General features: G+C 58.7%; 1 protein-coding gene across 2 annotated transcripts; it reads left to right on the top strand.

Moving 5' to 3' along the window:
• Positions 1 to 203: 203 nt before the first annotated feature.
• Positions 204 to 17,129, top strand: Irf8 (interferon regulatory factor 8). Of its 2 annotated transcripts, XM_063247758.1 has the most exons (10): positions 204 to 262; positions 3,191 to 3,365; positions 6,531 to 6,563; positions 7,493 to 7,676; positions 9,732 to 9,820; positions 10,746 to 10,854; positions 11,667 to 11,714; positions 13,694 to 14,080; positions 14,625 to 14,740; positions 15,213 to 17,129. In XM_063247758.1, the coding sequence occupies exons 2-10, from the start codon at positions 3,192 to 3,194 to the stop codon at positions 15,387 to 15,389; spliced, it is 1,317 nt and encodes a 438-aa protein (XP_063103828.1). In that variant the 5' UTR covers positions 204 to 262; position 3,191; the 3' UTR covers positions 15,390 to 17,129. The 2 variants fall into 2 exon arrangements, with proteins under 2 accessions (XP_063103828.1, XP_003461072.2); XM_003461024.4 differs by lacking the exon at positions 6,531 to 6,563.
• The last annotated feature ends 1,707 nt before the right edge of the window (positions 17,130 to 18,836 follow it).

Here is an 18,836-nt window from a genome sequence, read left to right as displayed (position 1 = left end):
GGGGCCCGGGACCCTCGCGCCCGCCGCCCGCCGCGCCCCGCGTGGCACAGTGATTTCTCGGAAAGCCGAGCGCTTCGAAGAAGGCGGGCAGAGTAGGCCGCGCCGATTGGGCGGTGCCCGCTCTCTTCTCGCACACCATTGGTCGCTGTGGCGGTCACTCCCCGCGCCTGCCCCGCCCACCCCGCCCCGCCCTTAAAGGAGCGCTGGCGCTTGTGCCCCAGCCCGTGGCGCACTCGGGGAGCGGCGGGAGCGCGGCGGGCAGGTAGGAGTGCGCGGGGACGCGGCGGGGGATCCCGCGGCCACGAGCGCCTCTGGGAGCCCGGGTCTAAACCTCTGTCCCTGTCGCCTGCGCCCCACACGGGGTGCGCTGTGAAACTCAGTTTTTCTTAAGATTTGGTTTACAGGGAAGCTTGTTAGTAATGGGGGACATAGCGAGCCCCGAAATCGAGCAGCGGGAGGACCGACGAGCCCGGCCAGCAGCGCGCTCGGGCGGGCCTGTGCGGATGGCGACGCGGGTAGAGGTTCCCGAGTGGGGTCGTGGCGCCCTGGCTCCCGTGTGTCCCTTTCCTCTGGGAAAGGAGGTTGTTGCCGACCAGGGTCACAGAAAGTTCTGGGGTCGGGGGAGCCCAGGGGCCAGGCGTGGGGGCTCCTATCTATAATGCCAAAACTGGTAGCCTGAGGTAGGAGGGTGGCAAGTTCGAGCCCAGCCTGGGCAACCTAGTGACAGTGAGACACTGCCTCAAAATAAAAATTAAAAAAGTTCTAGAGATGTAGTTCAGTAGCGGGTTCAATGACCACTACCTAGGAAAGAGACAGAGAGAGAGAGAGAGAGAGAGAGAGAGAGAGAGGATCCCACGGCCCCGGATGACTGTCCAGGTGAGGTCTGCTGGTGTCCAGAGCTTTAGAGGTGGACACTGCAGACTGAAGGTTCTGGAATTCTAAATTGCCCCCCAATCTACAGCCCCCCACTGCTTTTGAAACTAAAGGTAAGAGCTAGTGGTTAAAGCAGTTTCCCCTTTTGGGCTGTAGCAGGTAGCTCCCCCAGAAAGTTTGGGAGTGATTCTGTCACTTGAGGCCAGGGCAGACCATCAACGGGAGCGGGGTGGGGGTGGGGTTCCAGCACCGGCTCAGCCAGGTCCAGTCTCAGTCCTTTGGAGTGGTCCGGGCAGGGACCCAGCACGCACATGTGGGATGCAGATTAGCTCCACATACCACTCGGTTGGCGGAGGGGATTCTTACCTCAAAATCGAGGAAGAGGAAGTTATAAGCATGTGACCGGCCTATTATTTTTTCCTGGCTGAGTGTTTGGTGGGGTTACTTTCTTAGTGTTCAATAAATCAGGCCGAGTCGCAGCGGTGAGGGGCGCAGGCGGTGATGCTGCCGTGTGGAATCGCGGAGGTGACTGCGGCAGATTCAGGGCTGTCCACATGCGAGACGGCCTGACTTGGCGGTGGCCTCTCCTGGAGGGTGGGGAAAATGAGCCGCTGTGGCCTGGATGACTGTCCGTCCGACTGGCCTGCTGGGCTCCCTGGTGGCTGCTCTGCCTTCCTAAGCCTGCTTTTCTTCCTGGCAAAGAGGGCCAGATCAGAGGGTTCTAAAGTACTTTCCAGCCTTCCTGTTCTTTAGAGAACGTGAATCACCAAGTTGGCCACCCTTACCAATTTTGGGGGGACAGACTTCTCGGGAATCCTGAAGAGCAAGTGTTCGCCCCTTGGGGGAAAAGGCCCATGCCAGCTGGGTTGCTTCTTCCTCAGGGGCTCCCTTCCCGGACACACCCCCAGAGCCCAGCCCACCACCTCCCATAGCCAGGCCCAGGCTGGGGGTCTCCTCCCTCCTCCCCAGGAGCGCCCCAGCTTGGTTGTTTTGGGCTAGGTACCGCTTCCTTCTTTCCTAGGTCCAGCCTTCGAATGGGTCCCTTCTTATTTATGAACTCAGGTTCTGGACTTCTGGAAATATCCCTCACTTACTGAATGCGGCCTCTCAGAGAGAGGGGTTGTCAAAAGAGATCTAGCTGGGGGAGAGCTTTGCTGGGGCAGGAAGTTTCCAGTCAAACTCCAATTTGTGTTTCACACCTTTACCCCTGCTGAGCTCACAGGGGCCAGCAGGGTCACTGGGTGGAAAAGCTGAACCCGCTCTGCTCTTGAGGTCTCACCTCCCCTCCCTCACCTGACCCTTCCCTGCCCCCACGGCCACCTGCAGGGGCTGGAGTTTCCCAGATGCACTTCTTGCAAAGGTTGCTGACTTGTTTGGCCCGAGGACCAGCATGGCTCTGGTGGTGATCATATTCTTGGGGACGTGATGTCTTGTCACTGCTGATGGCTTCAAACTTGTTTGCCCAGAGTGATCACATTTCATTGGAAGGATAAAAACGCTGTTTCTTTGGTTTCTTTTTGGGTGGGCGTCTGTCCAATCGCCTGGGGGATTTCCAGCCCTGTTCTTGTAAGTGTTGGCCCTGCGTTGTGACTGCGTGCTCCTGGGAAAGCCAACTGCTGAGCCCCTGGAAGGGTCGAGCTGCCAACCTGGCTGTTCTGTAGCTGCGGCTCCTCCTCCCCTTCACCCACGGCCCCTCGTGGAAGAGGGTAACACCTCTGTCCGAACGACTGTTCCAAGGCACCGGCCTTGGCGCAGGTGCTGCCACCCTGCACTGAGACTCCTGGACTCTCACCACCAGGTGTGACAGTTCTCCCCCACACTCCAGCGTGAAATGACACGGCAGGGTCACCTGGGTGGAACGGGATCCTGGCTCTGTCTCACCCCAAAGCTCCTTCACCCGCTGTGCAGTGACCATCTGGAGGGCGGCTTCATCTTTCTGGAGGTGTCTGTCCACTGGGCGTCGGGTCATCCAGTGCATCTGAGTGTGCAGATTCCTGCAGCTCGCGCTGAGAATGTTGCTGTCCGACGTGGCTGTGTCTGTCTGAGAGGGAAATCGGGGGAGCGGGCAGGGCAGATGGAACTGAAGGTGGGGCTCACATGGGCCAGCGGGCTGGCTGGCAGGTTTCATTCAGGGCAGGGTCACAGAGGCCAGCATTGTCTCCGACTGGCAGGTGGCCCAGAGTCCCTGGACCTGGGGCTTCCCCTACGCCAGCACCTCTGCTTGTGAGCCTCCAAGTTTCCTGTTCTCTGCGCTCTTGGGTGGCTCTGAGTCATAGGCAGCGTTTATTACACGGCAAGATTTGATTCTCCTTCCCAGGATGTGTGACCGGAATGGCGGACGGCGGCTCCGGCAGTGGCTGATCGAGCAGATCGACAGCAGCATGTACCCGGGGCTGATTTGGGAAACCGAGGAGAAGAGCATGTTCCGGATCCCCTGGAAGCACGCCGGCAAGCAGGACTACAACCAGGAGGTGGACGCCTCCATCTTCAAGGTCAGCCCGGGTCCCCGCACACAGAGCGGCCGCCCTTCTCCTTGGCGGCTGTGCCCCATGGCTCTGCCTGGCCTTGCAGACACAGCTCCGAGGGACGTGTCCAGTCCGTCATCACTGCTCCTGAGCTGGGGCTGGGCTGTCCTGCATCGGGGCCAGTGTCTCAGTGTGGTCTCCTCTCTTGGCGCCATGCGTGGGGCCTGGCCCGCTCGTTGCCCTCTGATGTCGAGATGGGCAGCCTTGGCTGAGGGTGTGTTCTGAGCTGGGCCCGGCCTCCATGGTCCCAGCCTTTGCACACTTAGTTTCAGACAGGGAACTGGGTCACGGGAGTCACCTGTGGGCACCTCAGGGGCTCTAGACGTCCAGAGAGATTTGGAGCCTTTGGTCAAAGTCAGCTCAAACTTCTGCAGACAGAGGCCCTGCCTCGAAACCACCTTTGTTTTTGCATTCCGTGCATGTGGGGCAGGGGAAGGCAGAGGGGTGAGAGCTCCGGAGGGGGCTGAGTCACAGGGGGCCAGAGACAGATGCTGGACATGCACCAGTTGGGGAGCAAAGCCAGCTGGGCTCCGCTGATCCCTAGGCCTGAGCTGCAGTGACTGGCTTCTGACACAGAGGACAGCAAGGGCAGAGTGGAGCACGGCTGGTCAGGCGTGGCTTCGGCCCGTGTCTCTCCTCAGGTCTCACGGTGCTGTGGTGACAGTGACAGCTGTGTTCTGGGCTTGTTTCTGAGAACTGGTGCAGGTTGCTGATGGCTCCAAGGAAAACAGGCACATGGAACACTGTACTCACTCACGGGACCCCTGCTGCCCGTGTGTCCCCCGATTCCTCCCATTTGAGGGCTGGGTTCAGAAAGCCCGGGCACCCCAAGGTTTGCAGCCCCAGCCCCTCCTCTTCGCTTCTCAGTGCCAGTGTGGATTTTGCTTGCATTTGCTCTCAGGTGGTTTTTGCCTTTGGCATTATGGGAATGCCCTCTTTAGAATGGTCCTGCTCATGGTACACAGTGCCCAAGTGCCACCAGTCATCCGGGCACTCTAGGTTTTGGGTGGCTGCAGCCCAGGGTTCCGGGCCACAGCAGTTAGCTGAGAAGATACTTTATCATTCTGAGGGCTTTGTAGAATGTTTCCCAGCATTCCTGGTCTCCTCCCACCAGATTCCAGAGGCGTCCCCTTCCCCCGATGACCAGAAATGTGTCCAGCATTGCCAGATGTCCCCTGGCAGCACCATCTTGCCCTTCCCGTGAAATCCCTGTCCCGAGCTGACCGTGGCTGGGATCAGCACTTAAGCGGTGGTGTTGGGTGCTGGGGCTCCGATGCAGGGTTGCCTCCAGGGGTGGGGACAGCGCCTGCAGGCTGCAGAGGCAGCCTTTCCCACCCACCTGTTCCCTGCTTCAGCGGGGGTTCTGGGTAGTGAGCTAAAGCCCCAGATTTATACATCTTATGCAATGCTCGTCATGGCCGTTTCAACAGCGTTGAGAAAAATGTGCAGGATTCCCAATGTTTCCGTTGGTTACGCAGTCGCCGATGTGGCAATCTGAAATGAGTGTACAATCTCAGCAGGAATGGGGACAGGCAGGGGACACGGTGCCCACCCGGGGTGGGAGTCCAGTGGGCCGCCGATGGTTGCTGCAGGGTGACGTGCTGTCACAGCACCGCCTCGTGCTTGCCCGAGCTGGGTCACGCGGAGGTGCCTGCTGGGGTGTCTTGGGGAGGAACCGCCCTGCGATGCCTGTGGAGCCTGGCTGCTGCTGGGAGCAATCAATGGGGAGACAGATGCCACGGTTGGGTGAGGCCGTCATAGGTGCTGCCAGGTGAGGCGGGGACACTGTTTTCTCGGATGTGCAAAGAAAGGCTTTCCGAAATTTGAGAGTACAAAAAAAAAAAAAAAAAAAAAAAAAAAAAAATCCACGGGTTTGCTCTCCTGCCTCGGTCAGTGGTGGTGAGAACACCAGAGGCTCCGTGCTTGTTGGCAGCGTCCTGCAGCCTGGACAGTGAGAGAGACCCTCGCTCTGCTCCCGTTGTCCTAACCCCGAGCACGGGCACAGCGAGGAGGCCTGGATGCCAGCTTGTGGTTGGTTTTAAAAGAGCTTTCTGCCTGTTTCTTGATGACGGGTGAGTGGAGCTGGCCAGGCATTCAGTGATGGGCACTGATCCTGATGGACCCGAACAGGAGCCTCAGGCACAGGTGTTCTGGACCCACCAGCCCTGACGGAATCCGGTTTCTAAAATGCGACATGTGACAGGATGCTAAATGAGGGAGTGTACTGGCTGCTGAGTGTTCGGGGCTGACAGCGAAAGGGACCCGCCCAGGGGCTCCCATGGGCCTGGCACCATGTGTTTAGATCAGCCAGCCTCACTGAATTTTTAGAGCCAGCCAGAGAGGCCTTGGGGGGCCAGGTGCCAGCTGAGTGGCAAAGCTCAGGGTGTTCTGTGTGCTGGTACCAGCGGGGGCCCCGGGCGTGTCTGGGGCACATTTGGTGGATGGAGCCTCCTGGCCTTCCTCGTGGCGAGGGGGTGGGAAGAAGGAATGGGGGAGCCTGGCAGAGGTGCCAGGGCCGGCACGACCAGCGTGTGACGTTGCTGCAGAGTCCAAGCCTTTGGAGGTCCTGGTGAGAGATGGGCCGACCAGTGGTTCTCAAGGACAGGGCGGGGCCGGACTTCATTCCAGGGACACCTGGCCACGTCTGCAGACACCTCCTGCTGTTCAGGTGGGGCCATGCTGCTGGCATTGGTGGGTCAAGACCACAGATGCTGCCGAGTACGTCACGTCACAGGCCGGCTCCACACACCAGGGAGGCAGGGCCGAGAGACCCTGGAATTACCTGTCCCTTAGTTTACTCTGGGCAGGGTGGTGCATGCTTTTAACTGCCGCACTCGGGAGGCTGAGGCAGGAGGATTGTCACCAGTTTGAGAGCAGCCTGGGCTACATAGTGAATTCCAGGCCAGCATGGACTGCACAGTGAGACCTTGACTCAAAACACAGGGAAAAATAAAAGGTTGTTTGCTCATAAGTCACAGCACCAGGGGGACTTGTGCCTTTGTCAGAGACGGCTGCGTTGACGAATAGGAAGGCTCTTGCAGTTCCGGGTTCCTCTTAGCCTAGACGCAAAATTTGGCACCAGTCGGGTAGAAAGCCTGGGCCTTACACTATAAACATTTGTATCTTTTTTAGCGGAAAAAGATGCCAGTCTGGGTTCCCGGAAATGTAAGTTCAGACCTATTCGGACCCTGTCACAGGTGAATCTTGCGTGGGGCTGCGTGTCACAAGCCCCTGTCACAAGCAGACGCCTTGAGCTCAAGCCACACTGGCAGTTGGGGCAGCTGCGTCCAGCCCAGGGCGGGTCCACCTCGGCTTTCCCGATGGGGAGGGAGGGTTCTCCCCAGATCCCTTGTGAGCTCAGGCTGGAGAAGCCCGAGTTTACCTGAGACTGAAGGTCGCTTTTGCCTGTTAGTGGTCACCTGATTGGCTGCTGGGTTCCAATTCTCGGGCTCTTAAAATATGCTCATTTCCGTGTTTTATTTTAAAAATACTGCCCCATGAATTGTAAACACCGTTGAACCTCTAAGTTTCCTGGTTTGAATTTCTGGTCCCAGTTCAGGTCCTGAGGTTTGGAGAGGTCAGAAAACAGAGCTGTTCAAAGCAGAAAAACCTAAGCGGTAGAGGGAGAGACCAGGCATGGCGTTTTAAGCAGAGCTTTGGATGAGGGTGGGGGAGAAAGCCAGCATCTTGCAAACATGCAAAACAAGACTTCTATTAAAAGGAGCAGGGCAGTTGATGGGCACATTTAGGGTTTTTGCAAATGTTCCCTTTTTATACTGTGTTTTAGAGGGGAGTTGATTTGAAAAAGCAAAAAGCCTTTGTTTTGAACGTTCTAGTGAAATCATGTGCAACTTCCTCTTTGAGCAGCTTAACCTCCAAGCCCTTTGGCCCAGGGAGGGACCACGAAAGGCTCTCAGCAGGGGCGGCGGTGGGAGGGTGCTAGTGACCTGAGACACCCCTGCCTGGCCTGGGTCTCTGCACATCCGGAGAGACGGTGGCCTGAGACTCGGGGAGAAGGGGGGCCTGGTCCCCATGGCGGGGATCTGTGGTCAGCAGCCCTCATGTGTTTAACGTGCTCCCCTTTCCTCCCTCAGGCCTGGGCAGTTTTTAAAGGGAAGTTTAAAGAAGGGGACAAAGCTGAACCAGCCACTTGGAAGACGAGGTTACGCTGTGCCTTGAACAAGAGCCCAGATTTTGAGGAAGTGACAGACCGATCCCAGCTGGACATTTCCGAGCCATACAAAGTTTACAGAATCGTCCCGGAGGAAGAACAAAAATGTAACTATCGGTTGAGGGCACTCAGGCTTCCAGGAGCTGCCAGGTCTGCAGCCTCGCAGAGGGCTCGGGTCTGGGGTGGACGTGGCCACCACAGGGTCTGGGCACACGGCTTTAGTTAAACAAACGGTTCTGTCGTTTGTGTAAGCGGCTGCTGAGGTCTCTGCACTGACCTCACGCACCATCTGCTGTCAAGTGGCAGCTTCCAGCTGAGGGGGCGGCTGGAGGGTAGGGGAGGCCGGAGGGAACTGGGCTGTGGCCCAGGCTGGGGACACGCAAGGGGACAAGCTTAGGACACGCTCCCCTGGCTGGGACCACAGAACCTGCAGCAGCTGCTCAGGGGGCTCCTGGGGTCCTCTGGCACTTGGAGAGGGGGCAAGGGGACAGTCTGATGGACAAGGCAGGGCCGGGTCATAATGCCTAAGACGGCGCCCTGGAGCTGCTTGGAACTTGGGCATGTGACCGTTCCTGAGCGGCTCCCAGCTCTGTAACCCAAAAGCGTTCACGAAGGTATTAAAGTAGGGAAAGCCAAAGGGAAATAAAAAAAAGGAAAAGCAAAAAGCCACAGCTCCCTGCTTCCCACTCCTGGGCTCTGGCCAGGGATGGCCAGTCAGTCGCACGTGTCCGGCTTGGGTCCAGCCTGAGAATTGTTTTCCAAGCAATGGCTGTGTGTCTGCCACGAATCAGAGCTGGCTCAGGAGAGAAAATCCAATCACCACCGCTGGTTTAAAACATTCTATGAACGCATCATCTGGCGATGCGTAATTTTTTAAAAATTAAAATCTCAACTCAGAAATACACAGCGAGCCCGGGGCGGAGCTGGTGAGGGAAGCAGCCCTGCGAAGGTGCTCGCTGTGGGGAGGACGGGAAGACAAACGGGCGATCTGGATGGCAGGACTCTGTTTCGGGGTGTTGTCTGTCTTCCTGATCATCTGTAGCTTCATCACCGGCGGTGAACCCCGACTTCACTGACGCCAACTCAGTGGCCCCCGGGAGAGAGAGTCACATGGCCCGTGCAGTCCAGTTCCAATGGCCAGCTGGCTTGGAAAGGCCAGGCCGTCATTGTCCTGCCTTCCCCCCAGTTTTGGACAATGTTTGGTCACTGTAAAGTCACTTGTGACCTGAAGCTGCAGGGCTGTTTCTCTGGCCCCCTCCAGGGCGGCCAAGCCTGACCTGATAGGCTGCTCGAGCCTGTTTATGCCCAGGGATGGGGCCGTGTCACCTGTGGTGGCTGCTGAAGGACAGGCTCTCAGGGATGAGCCACAGTGCATTTGCATAGTGTACCGCCAGCCCAAGCTGCTGCTGTACTCGAGCGGCTTTGGACTGCACCAGGACTGCCCCGCCCCACTCTGCTCAGCAGCAGCCGCAGCCTCTGAGCAAATGCGGGACGGAATCAGAATTTAGTCCGGAGGAAAGGATGGGAAGAGGCCGTGGATCCCCGGGAGAGGGAAGGCCAGCGGGGTTTGAGGGTCGAGATGCGTATCACAGCGCCAGACCTGGCAGGTGAATTTCTAACCAGGGCAGAGCAAGGCCAGCTGGGGATGCTCACTCTGGAAATCCTGGAAGCCCCTGGGCAGGTGCCGATCCGGACTGGTGGGGTTAGCCATCGGCGTGAGGGCCGTGTGTGCACACAGAGACATGCGTATATTTGGAAAGGCCAAAAAGAGGTTTCCTGCCAACTGGCTTTAAAAAACAGTGACTCAACCAGCCAACACATTTGCCAGGAAATCTCTGGGGTTTTCAGAGGCCCCCGCCTGTAAACTAGCTTTGTAGAGTAGGTAGTGACACCTGGCATGACGTCTGCTTGATAGGGTTCACTTTGCATTTCGGTGAAGACACGGAAGAGGCCAGAGCTGTCTGCGTCCCTAAAAGGCTGCCTTTACAGCCCCACTGCCGACTTCTCCCTTTCGCCCTTGCTGGTCGGATGACGCAGCCTGGGAGGAGAGGGTCTGTGCATTTCCAGGCCTTGGGCCGCTGCTGAAAACGGCCACCCGCTGGCCCCAGGGATGGCCGTGTGGCTCTGTGCGGAGGGTGACAGGGCTTGTCTGCCTTCCCTAGGCAAACTGGGCATTGCGCCTGCCGGCTGCGTGAGTGAGGTGGTGGAGATGGAGTGTGGCCGAGCCGAGGTGGACGACATGATCAAGGAGGTGAGTGCAGCTGGCTGTCGCTGGAAGCGACGTTCGCCTGCAGACGGGAGAGCGGGGAGCCCCGGTCACCCTCCCAGCGGCCTCTGCCTGCTGGGCGCATCTGCCCCTTCACTCCAAGCCGCTGCTCTGTGTCAGTGAGCTTCTGTCCAGCACTGCAGCGCCCTGGATGCTGTCTTTTAAGTGAGATCTCACACCCTTCCCGGGCCGGGGGACTGTCAGCCTTCCGCTGCCTGGCTGTCACTGTGCCTCGGGGCTATCAGATTGCTCATGTTTTTAACATACACACTTTATTCCTCAGCGGGTTGGGAGATTGGTTACCCAGGGCTGTGAGAAGTGTGCATGGGGTAATTGTTAATAGTCACCAGCGAAGGCCTCGCAGGCCTGTGTGGGTGAGCACGGGGTTCTCGAAGCTCCTGGAGCTACGTGGACGCTGGCTTTGACCCTGTATGTGTTTTCTGTGGATAGTCCAAGGTGGGCGTCCCCGAAGCCATCGCAAAGGGCGGCACGGGCACTCAAGGAATTCTTACACGGTGCCGATGGCTTCTCTGCAGGTGACAGCTGTTGGGTTTCAGACCAAGCAGCTTCTTGGCCCTGAGTCCCTCCTAAAATGTCCTGCTGTCCCCAGAAGGCTTTTCTGCCAACTGGGCTGTCACTGTCCGTGAGTGTCTCAGCCTCTCCTAGTCAGCCAGCCTCTGGGCAGCTGCATAACCTGAACCGTTTGGCTTGCAACCAGGGAACTTTCTGGTGGCTTTCGAGAGGTGGTCACTTGGCACTCTGACTGCTCCACTAGTGAGTTTATGGCTACGGCTTTTTAATTTGCAAGGGAAGCTTAGTGTTCTCTGCAGACAGAGGTGGCCGTGTGGCTTTAGTTGTGTGGAGGTTGCTGGTAGCTCGGGGCTGAGCGGCTGTCTCCCTCCTGTTGCAGCCTCCTGTGGATGATTATATGGGGATGATCAAGCGGAGCCCGTCCCCGCCGGAGGCCTGCAGAAGCCAGCTCCTCCCAGACTGGTGGGTGCCCCAGCCCGGCAGCACAGGTGAGGACCCTGCGCCCGCTGGAGACGGCATGGGTGACACTGGTTGTCCTGTCCAGGGCACTGAGCTAGAGGGTGAAGTCAGGTGCTGGCTCCCCACCATGGCACGTCTATCCGTCCTGCACTTGTGCAGAGCCAGAGTGCGGGGTCAGGTGACTGTCCCCAGGGCTGGAGGGAGGACTCAGTGTCGGGCCACTTGCACCCCTCCCTGGGTGCTCTGCTCCGTTTGGATATTGGGGTCTCCTTCAGGGAGAATGCTGGCATGTGAAATGCTCAGAGCCGTGCTGGGAGGCTGTGGGTCTTCCTGAACCTCAGTTTACCCCTCTGTAAGGCAGAGGCTCTGGGGCCTGCCCTAGGCATGCACCCTTGGGATTGCTTTGCAGGGCACACTCGGCCCTCAGCTCTCAAGGTGACTGCTGGCCTTCAGCTTCTGCAACACCTGTACACCTCTTGAGTTGTCACCATGACCAGGAGGGGACAGGCAGCCCAGCAGGCCTCAGGGGCCAGGTTGGGTGGCAGTGTCTTGGAGAATGCTGGCTCGGAGCCTGGGAGCCCTGGCTGGTGGCACAGGGTCCTGCAATGTTCCCACCCGTGGGGTGGGAAGAGAATGTGGCCACAGGGGTCACTGGCCTGGGACCGGAAATCCCACAGTGCAGAGGAAGTCCCCTGCCTCTGGTTTGGCTGCGGTCTGGGTCTGCAGGGACAGTGCAAAGTCAGCAGAAGCTGTGGCTGGGCCCTGGAGCTCCCTGGACAGTCTGGGGCCTCTGGTCAGCTGCTGGCACTCAGCACATTGAATTTGCTCTCTGTCCCTGCAGGCTTGCCACTGGTGACCGGGTACCCTGCCTATGATCCGCACCAGGCAGGTATGGAGTGCTCTGGGCAGATGCGGGTGCTGTTTGAAAGCAGACGCCAGGGACCCATGTGGGCCTGAGGTGTGGGGGACTCACCTCCTTCTCCTCACCCTGTGGCCCTGGAGTGAGGCTCTGTCCCCTGTTTCCTGCTGTGTGATGCTCTGCAGGGCCCCTGTGCTGCTGGACAGACCACCTCCTGCACCAGGGTGCCTTCCTTTCCTACCAGGAAAATGGTCCTAATGTTAAGGCTGCCTCCAGGCCGGGGTGCTACCTAGAAGGGCTCAGGAGCCCTTCTCCTGAGGCCCCCATCCCGGTCCCTGTGAATTAAGTCAGTGCTCGCATGGTGCTCACATGGCTCTGCTTTGCTGGGGGAAATGGCGCAGAGCCGGGGCAGCTGCTGCTTGTTTGTGTGGCCGGCCGGAGGCGGCAGGGCTGGGATTCTGAGTCGGGTCAGGCGCTGGCACCCCGTGTGTGCAGTGTGCGCTGCTCACCAGCGCACCTGGGCTCCCTGACACCCGGTGCCGTCTCTGGTGGTGCTGCCTGTTTGCGTGGAGCGGCAGGTGCTGTCGGAGCTGAGGTCCAGCAACGACAGGTCCCGGCCCCCGCAGGACAGTCGCCTGATGTTTCTTTCATTGGGACCAAAGTTCAAAATTCATTCAGGGAAGCGAGGGTCAAGTGTCCATGGGGCACAGACGTGGCATGCTTGGGGGACGGTGGGGAGAGTCACAGCCGAGAGTGCCCCTGTTCTGCCGGGCGACCCTACCTGGGTCTCCGTTTCCCTGGATGTCAGGGGTGCAGCTCTGGAATCTGTGCCCTGTCGGATTCCAATGCCCCCAGTGAACTGCGGAATAGAGTGGGAGCCCGTGGGCAGGGGTGTGGAGTCTTTATGACCTGATGTAAGCAGTGTCCAGTGGGAGGGCCCACGTGCTCTGCTGCATGAGGCAGGTGGTGCAGGCGGCACCCACAGGGCCACCCCCGCCAGTGGTACACTTGGTGTACTGCACAACGCTAGGGGCTCCAGAGAGCTGAGCACCTCACAACCTGAGCAGCTCCAGTGGGGTGCCCCGCAGGGCTCTGCAGCACCCGCAAGGAACCCGGATCCGTCAGCTGATCCTGCTGGGCTGATTCTGAGTTTAGGCTGCTAACATGCAGATTCTCGGATCTGAAAGGAACCCCACTTTGAGGTGTCACTCGCATTCCTGACTCCACTTATGGTCACCCAGACTTCTGTCACTTGAGTCCCACGTTCCCAGGGGGTGTCACAGTCAGGGACTGTCTGGATGCTCTCCTCAGACGGGGAGCCTGTAAAGGAAAGACACCCACCCCTGCTGGAGGAAGGAGTTGGAGGTGAGGCTGAGACCCCGGAAAGCCCCGGGCAGCATTAGTAGATTCAGGCCGGAGCCCCGAGTCCTAACAGGAAATCGTCGGGCAGGAGGTGCCAAGGGTCATTCGCACCCGAGGTTTCCTCCCCTGCTCACCGGCCACCACTAGTGAGGGTGGAACATGGAGTCTTCCCGGAATGAGCCCCTCCACCCCGGGGGGTGCCCTGGCAGCACCTACTCAATGCCAGGACTCGGAGGAGAGTTTCTGAGCCCCAGGGGCCCCCAGAGACTGACGCAGTGACAGGGTGGCACCTTAACTTTTCCTGTTTCTCACTTCCTGTCACCGTCCAGTTCAGTGGCAGATCACTGTGATAAGCAGGTGTGGACGTGTTGTTCGCTCCGTGGGACGTGTGTGTCATGGTCACCGGGCCTCCCCTGGGCTGGGATGCAAGGGATGAACTCCCCGTGCAGGGCGCAGGGCGTGGATCTGGGTTTCTGTTGTCTTTCATGCTCCTGAGAATGTCACTTTGTGAGTGGCACTGGACCTTGCTGAGCGCATCACGGCTACAAGGAGTGAGGTGCCCGTGTGGCAGGGAGGTGACTCGTGGCTCTGGACAGCGGAGTCCTGAGCGCCCTCGCGCCCACCCTGAGCGCCCCTGTCCTCCACAGCTTTCTCCCAGATGGTGATCAGCTTCTACTATGGAGGCAAGCTGGTGGGCCAGGCCACCACCACCTGTCCCGAGGGCTGTCGCCTGGCCCTGGGCCCGCCGGGGCTGCCCAGTACCAAGCTGTATGGGCCCGAGGGCCTGGAGCTGGTCCGATTCCCGCCAGCCGACACCATCCCCAGCGAGCGGCAGAGGCAGGTGACACGGAAGCTGTTCGGGCACCTGGAGCGGGGCGTGCTCCTGCACAGCAGCCGCCAGGGTGTGTTCGTCAAGCGGCTGTGCCAGGGCCGCGTGTTCTACAGCGGCAACGCCGTGGTGTGCAAAGGCAAGCCCAACAAGCTGGAGCGCGACGAGGTGGTGCAGGTCTTCGACACCAGCCAGTTCTTCCAAGGTCGGTACCGGCTCCCTGGAGATCGCCCTGCCTTTGGGTCCAGGGATGGGGTGGAAGTGTGGGCTGGGCTCGCAGCCAGGGCCCCTGTGCTGTCTGTCAGCACTCTAGAGGCTCTCCGAGCCTCAAGGTCCCGTGGGGAGGGGAGCTGCCAGTCAGCATGTGGCTCTGGCACTGCACTGTGCCCTGGAGTGAGCTCGAGGTGCACCGAGCTGCATGCTGGGTGACATCGCGGACATCGTCCGTGCTGCCCACCAACATCCCTGCTCTGGGATGCGGGTGTCTGGGACCCCGCGGGGGTTTCCTCCAAGGCCGGAGTGTCCTTTCTCTGTGCCTGTGCTCTCTGCTGGCCCCGGACCATCCAAATCAGTGCCGCCTGAGGAGCGGTCAAATCTCCTGGGCTAGAGCTTGGCTCTGGGGCGGCCAGCTGCAGAGTGCAGGCGTGTGCACAGCTTTCCTGACCCCTGCCCGCTGCCGGCCCCACGCCGGCTGCCCGCAGCCCACCGCCTGGAGCCCACCCTCACTTCCGCCCTCTGTGTCCCCCCAGAGCTGCAGCAGTTCTATGGCAGCCAGAGCCGCCTGCCAGACAGCAGGGTGGTGCTGTGCTTCGGGGAGGAGTTCCCGGACATGGCACCCTTGCGCTCCAAGCTCATCCTGGTGCAGGTGAGAGAGCGGGCAGCCAGGTGCCCAGGGGCTGGCATAGAGTTTGCACTTGGGCTGAGATGAGGTGGTAGGGACTGCGGGGTCCCAGCTCGGGGCAGCAAAGACCTCCAGACGTGGGCAGGTGACCACTGTCCGCATCTCGGGATGTGGGTGTATCTAGCTTTATTAGGTTGCTTTTTAGAATCAAAGCCTCTCCTCCCAGAAAGATTCCCCAGTTCAGGTGCCCTCGTGTCTAAGAGACAGGGCAGGACTTGGTAAGCTCTTACCTAATATAAGAGAGGAATGGCACTCCGGTGGTGGAATTCTGGGCACAGAGCAGTCGCGTTGGGACGGTTCTGGGGCATGGGGTTGGCGATCTCTGCAGGGATGCCCCCACTCCCCTTCATTCCCTGGGCAGGCAGGTGGGTGCAGGGGCAGCGCAGCCCTGGCTGGAGCCCGGCCCACCTGCCACCTGACACCTTGCATCCCCCAGGTGGAGCAGCTGTACGTCAGGCAGCTGGTGGAAGACTCAGGGAAGAGCTGCGGAACTGGCTCCGTGCTGCCGGTGCCCGAGGAGCCCCAGCTGGACCCAGCCTTCCGGATGTTCTCTGAGATTTGTTCCTCACACCAGAGACCCTTTTTCAGAGAAAACCAGCAGATCACTGTCTAAGTGGTGTTGCTCCCCGCGCCCCCACCCCGCCCGTGGCTCAGTGGTCACAGTGACAGTGGCAGCATGGATGCTCTGGTTGGGTGGTGATGGCCACGTGGCCTGAGGAGCCTGCATTGGGTGCAGTCGGGCCCGAGTTCTGCTCGTGCAGGAGGTGGGAACTTCTGGGATGTGTCCTGGACCCTGTAATTACAACCCGAGATTAAAAACTGTATTTTCTGCATTTTTCTTTAATTATCCTTAGTTGCTATGATTCATTCTGCATTTGGGGTTAAGTGACATTTCTAAAGTTAAGGAATGTGGTGTGTGGAGTCAGCTTGGGAGGGCAGGCTTCTTTCTGTCCTCGGGTCTCGTTAGGGATGTGGGTTGATGGCTTCTTGTGTTCTCGTCTGTGTGGAGCAGAGAAGCTCTTACTTCTGAGCTCTCTGATGAGTTTTCTCGGTGTTTAGCTCCAGGCCTCCTGTTCAGGGGTGAAAGCTGAAACCCGGGTGTTCTCATGGGAGAGCTCCCTGCTTCCTGGAATTTGGTGCCAGGACAGGGCCTGTCCGCAGGCACGCACGCGCCTTTGGGTGTCTGGGTTTCAGATAAGGCAGACTTTTCCTTTGGGGTTTTAGTACCTGAAATCTGAGAGCTAAATGTATTATTTTTATTTTTGTAATTAAATAATTCCAGGTTCCTTTCCCTTTTCTTTCTGGATGGTTTTAAAAATTATTTGTACTTTTAATCGCCTGCTCTTACCTGTTCTACTGTAAACTGCTTTGAATCTCCCGCACTTTAAAGCCTGCCGGATGCAAACCTCGAGTCTCGAATGTGCCTGGGAGCTGTGGGAGCATTTTGCATATGTTCAGCTGATTCCGTCCTCTGCTGCTTGGCTGCCACCCTGTACCTGGGCCCTTGTCTGGGGCGGCCTGGGGGTGTGGCAGGGGCCGTCTGTCTACTCTTTGGGGCTTCCCAGCCCTACTCCAGCCAGTGGTGGCAGGGGAGAAGCCTGCCAGAGCTCCAGCTCTGCCCTGCTGGAGCTCAGCCTGCAGGTGGAATGCGTCTCCTACCTGGGACAGTGGGGTGGGCAGCTGATCGCAGGCCAGGAGCTGAAGGCTTGGAGGCTTGGCTTCATGCCTGGGCCGTTCACTGTCACCCCTGTGACCCTCCAGCTAATGCATCTCCAAAACCACTCCCAATATGTGCATTGTAAGAAAGTACTTGAACGTGCTGTCTAAAAACACCCTGTATTTTATCAGCTCAAGGCTGCTCCTTGATGTCTGTGTCCTGTGCGTCCAAGGGCTGCACGGGTGTTGGGGACCTGCTTGTTGCAGCTGTGAGACTTGGGGCCACTGTGGGAGTAGATGCCAAGTAGACCTGGGCTTGGGGAGGGTCCCCCTTCACTCTGTTCTGGGGCATAGGACCAGGGCCCCTTTGTGTGACCCTGCCTGGATCCCCGCACGATGCATCTAGAGTCGCACGGTGGGAGGTCAGGGGTCTGGGACTCGGGAGACCCCTGGCAGAGTCTTGACTCAAAATCTGAAGAGCCAGAGCTCGCTGGGGCAGCCCCCTGCCCCGAGGTGGGGAGCACGTCTGAGGGGCGACCGACATCTGTGGAGGTGTTTGTGAGCTGAGTGGACGGGCTGGGCTCCGCTCCAGTGTGAACGCATGTGTCTTTGATATGCAGAATGAATATTTATTTTTGTATTGTTTAAAAACTGTATTGATCTTATTCTTTATGGAAATAAAATGCTCTTTTATAAAGTTGACGTGTGATCTTTTTTTCCTTTTTTGGCCAAATATTCTGTAGTTTCCACCAGATCCTAGGCTCTTCAGAGGGAATTACAAGGGCTCCCGTGGCGCCAGTGTGAGGGTTTTGTTTGCTCGTCTCCAGAAGCTAGATGGTGAGGATGTCGGGACCCAGACTGGTGCCCCAGAGCCCTCTGCAGGTGGGGACAGGTGCCCTGCCATGCTGGACTCTGGGCTGTTTGGGTTTCTGTGAGTGGACGTGTCGGCCAAGGAGAGTGTGGGCAGTGCTGGCGCTGCCACCCTGGAAGCTGTGGGGATGGCTGGGTGGACAGCATGGGTGTGTCCTTCCCTGTGTGTGTGTCCACTCTACGCTGGGCACAGCTCTGCCCATCACAGAGACCCCTCAGTGTAGGTGGGTGGCCTTTGCGTCCTGTCGGGCGTTGTGGCAGCCCAGAGGCCAGGACAGCCACTGGCCGCGTGCCAGCTCTACGGTGGTCCACAGGGAATCGTTAGCTCCTGTGGGCAGCGGCTGGGGTCTCTTAAGAAAGCGCCTGTCTGCCCAGTGAGAAGTGGGGGTTCTGCGCACATTGTTAGGACCCTAGATGGGAGCTGACCTCAGAGACGATCCAGCGAGAGTTCACACCGGACCGTGAAGAGAAGGGCATGGCGGGGCGTCCCCAGAACCAGCCCCTTCCATGCTGTGCATGAGCGCCTCGGCAGGGAAGGCTCCCTGGGGTCCCCTTCTGAGGGGTCACTCCTTGCTTCACTGACTTTATTTTTGTGGTACTGGGACTGAAGGCAGAGCTTTCTCACTGAGCTCCACCTCAGCCCTTTTTCGACTTTTAATTTTCAGACACGTTCTTGCTAAGCTGCTAAGTGGCGGTGGCTGGGCTCGATCTCACAATCCTCCCGCCTCAGCCTCCCAGAGCGCTGGACTTTCCGGCTCTGCACAACCCACAGCTATAGTGAGTTCACTAACCTTTGCAAAATCCATCTGCGGTGCAAAGCTTGTGTTTCTTTCCCCTTGTGATGTCTGTGTGGCTGCGGATACCGAGCCCTGTGACAAACATTACAGGCCCTCTTCAGCCCTTGGAGTCCAGGTTGAGTCCTCAAGTCAGGGGCCACCTGCAGGCCCTCGATGTGTGCCGTGGGGACTCTACACCGAGCAGCAGCCCTGGGCTCAGGGAGGGATGACTTGGGCCATGATTCAGGCTCTCTGTCATGGAAAGTTTGCAAGCTGATTACTCAGGACTTGAAGTCCTTTCTAAGGAACGTTCACTGGCCCACCGTGAAAGTGGCCGTCACGGGGGACAGCAGGGCAGCCCAGCGTTTCTGACCTGGGCTGGTCCTCCGGTGACCTGGGTGTCCAGGGACAAGGGCTGCCTCTTGGCTCCGGCCCACAGGTCAGAGTCCAGAGCCGACCTGGGTCACACGACCCCCAGTCAGCGGGGCAGGAGGCTCCACTCTGCTGGCAGCCCTGTGGTCACCACGGGGACAGGGCACGGTGGCACAGGCTCTTCTCTACTCCAGGGTCTGGCTCTGCGGGGAAGCTGAGGGTGGTTTGAGGGTACTTTGCAGTGGTCAGGCCGCCCAGCATGCAGCGGTGCAAACCTGGCTGGTTTTATTAACTTTCCATTACATCTTCTGCCTTTTCCCTGAGCATCCCGGATCCATTCTGTCCTGGGTCCTCTCCCATTTCAGGGGTGACAGTAGTCTGCTCCC

Source organism: Cavia porcellus, unplaced genomic scaffold, assembly GCF_034190915.1.
Source record: "Cavia porcellus strain 051 isolate PalLab524CR breed Dunkin Hartley unplaced genomic scaffold, mCavPor4.1 scaffold_4, whole genome shotgun sequence".
NCBI classification, from domain to species: Eukaryota; Metazoa; Chordata; class Mammalia; order Rodentia; family Caviidae; genus Cavia; species Cavia porcellus.
Note: the sequence above shows the minus strand (reverse complement) of the source record. Positions and strands in the feature narration are given on the sequence as shown.

Bases quoted from the DNA above. Each gene is read 5' to 3' on its own strand.
- Irf8 (XM_063247758.1), top strand. From the start codon at position 3,192: ATGTGTGACCGGAATGGCGGACGGCGGCTCCGGCAGTGGCTGATCGAG. The intron at 3,366-6,530 runs GTCAGCCCGGGT...TATCTTTTTTAG, and splicing joins TGGACGCCTCCATCTTCAAG to CGGAAAAAGATGCCAGTCTG. The intron at 7,677-9,731 runs GTAACTATCGGT...TGCCTTCCCTAG, and splicing joins CCCGGAGGAAGAACAAAAAT to GCAAACTGGGCATTGCGCCT.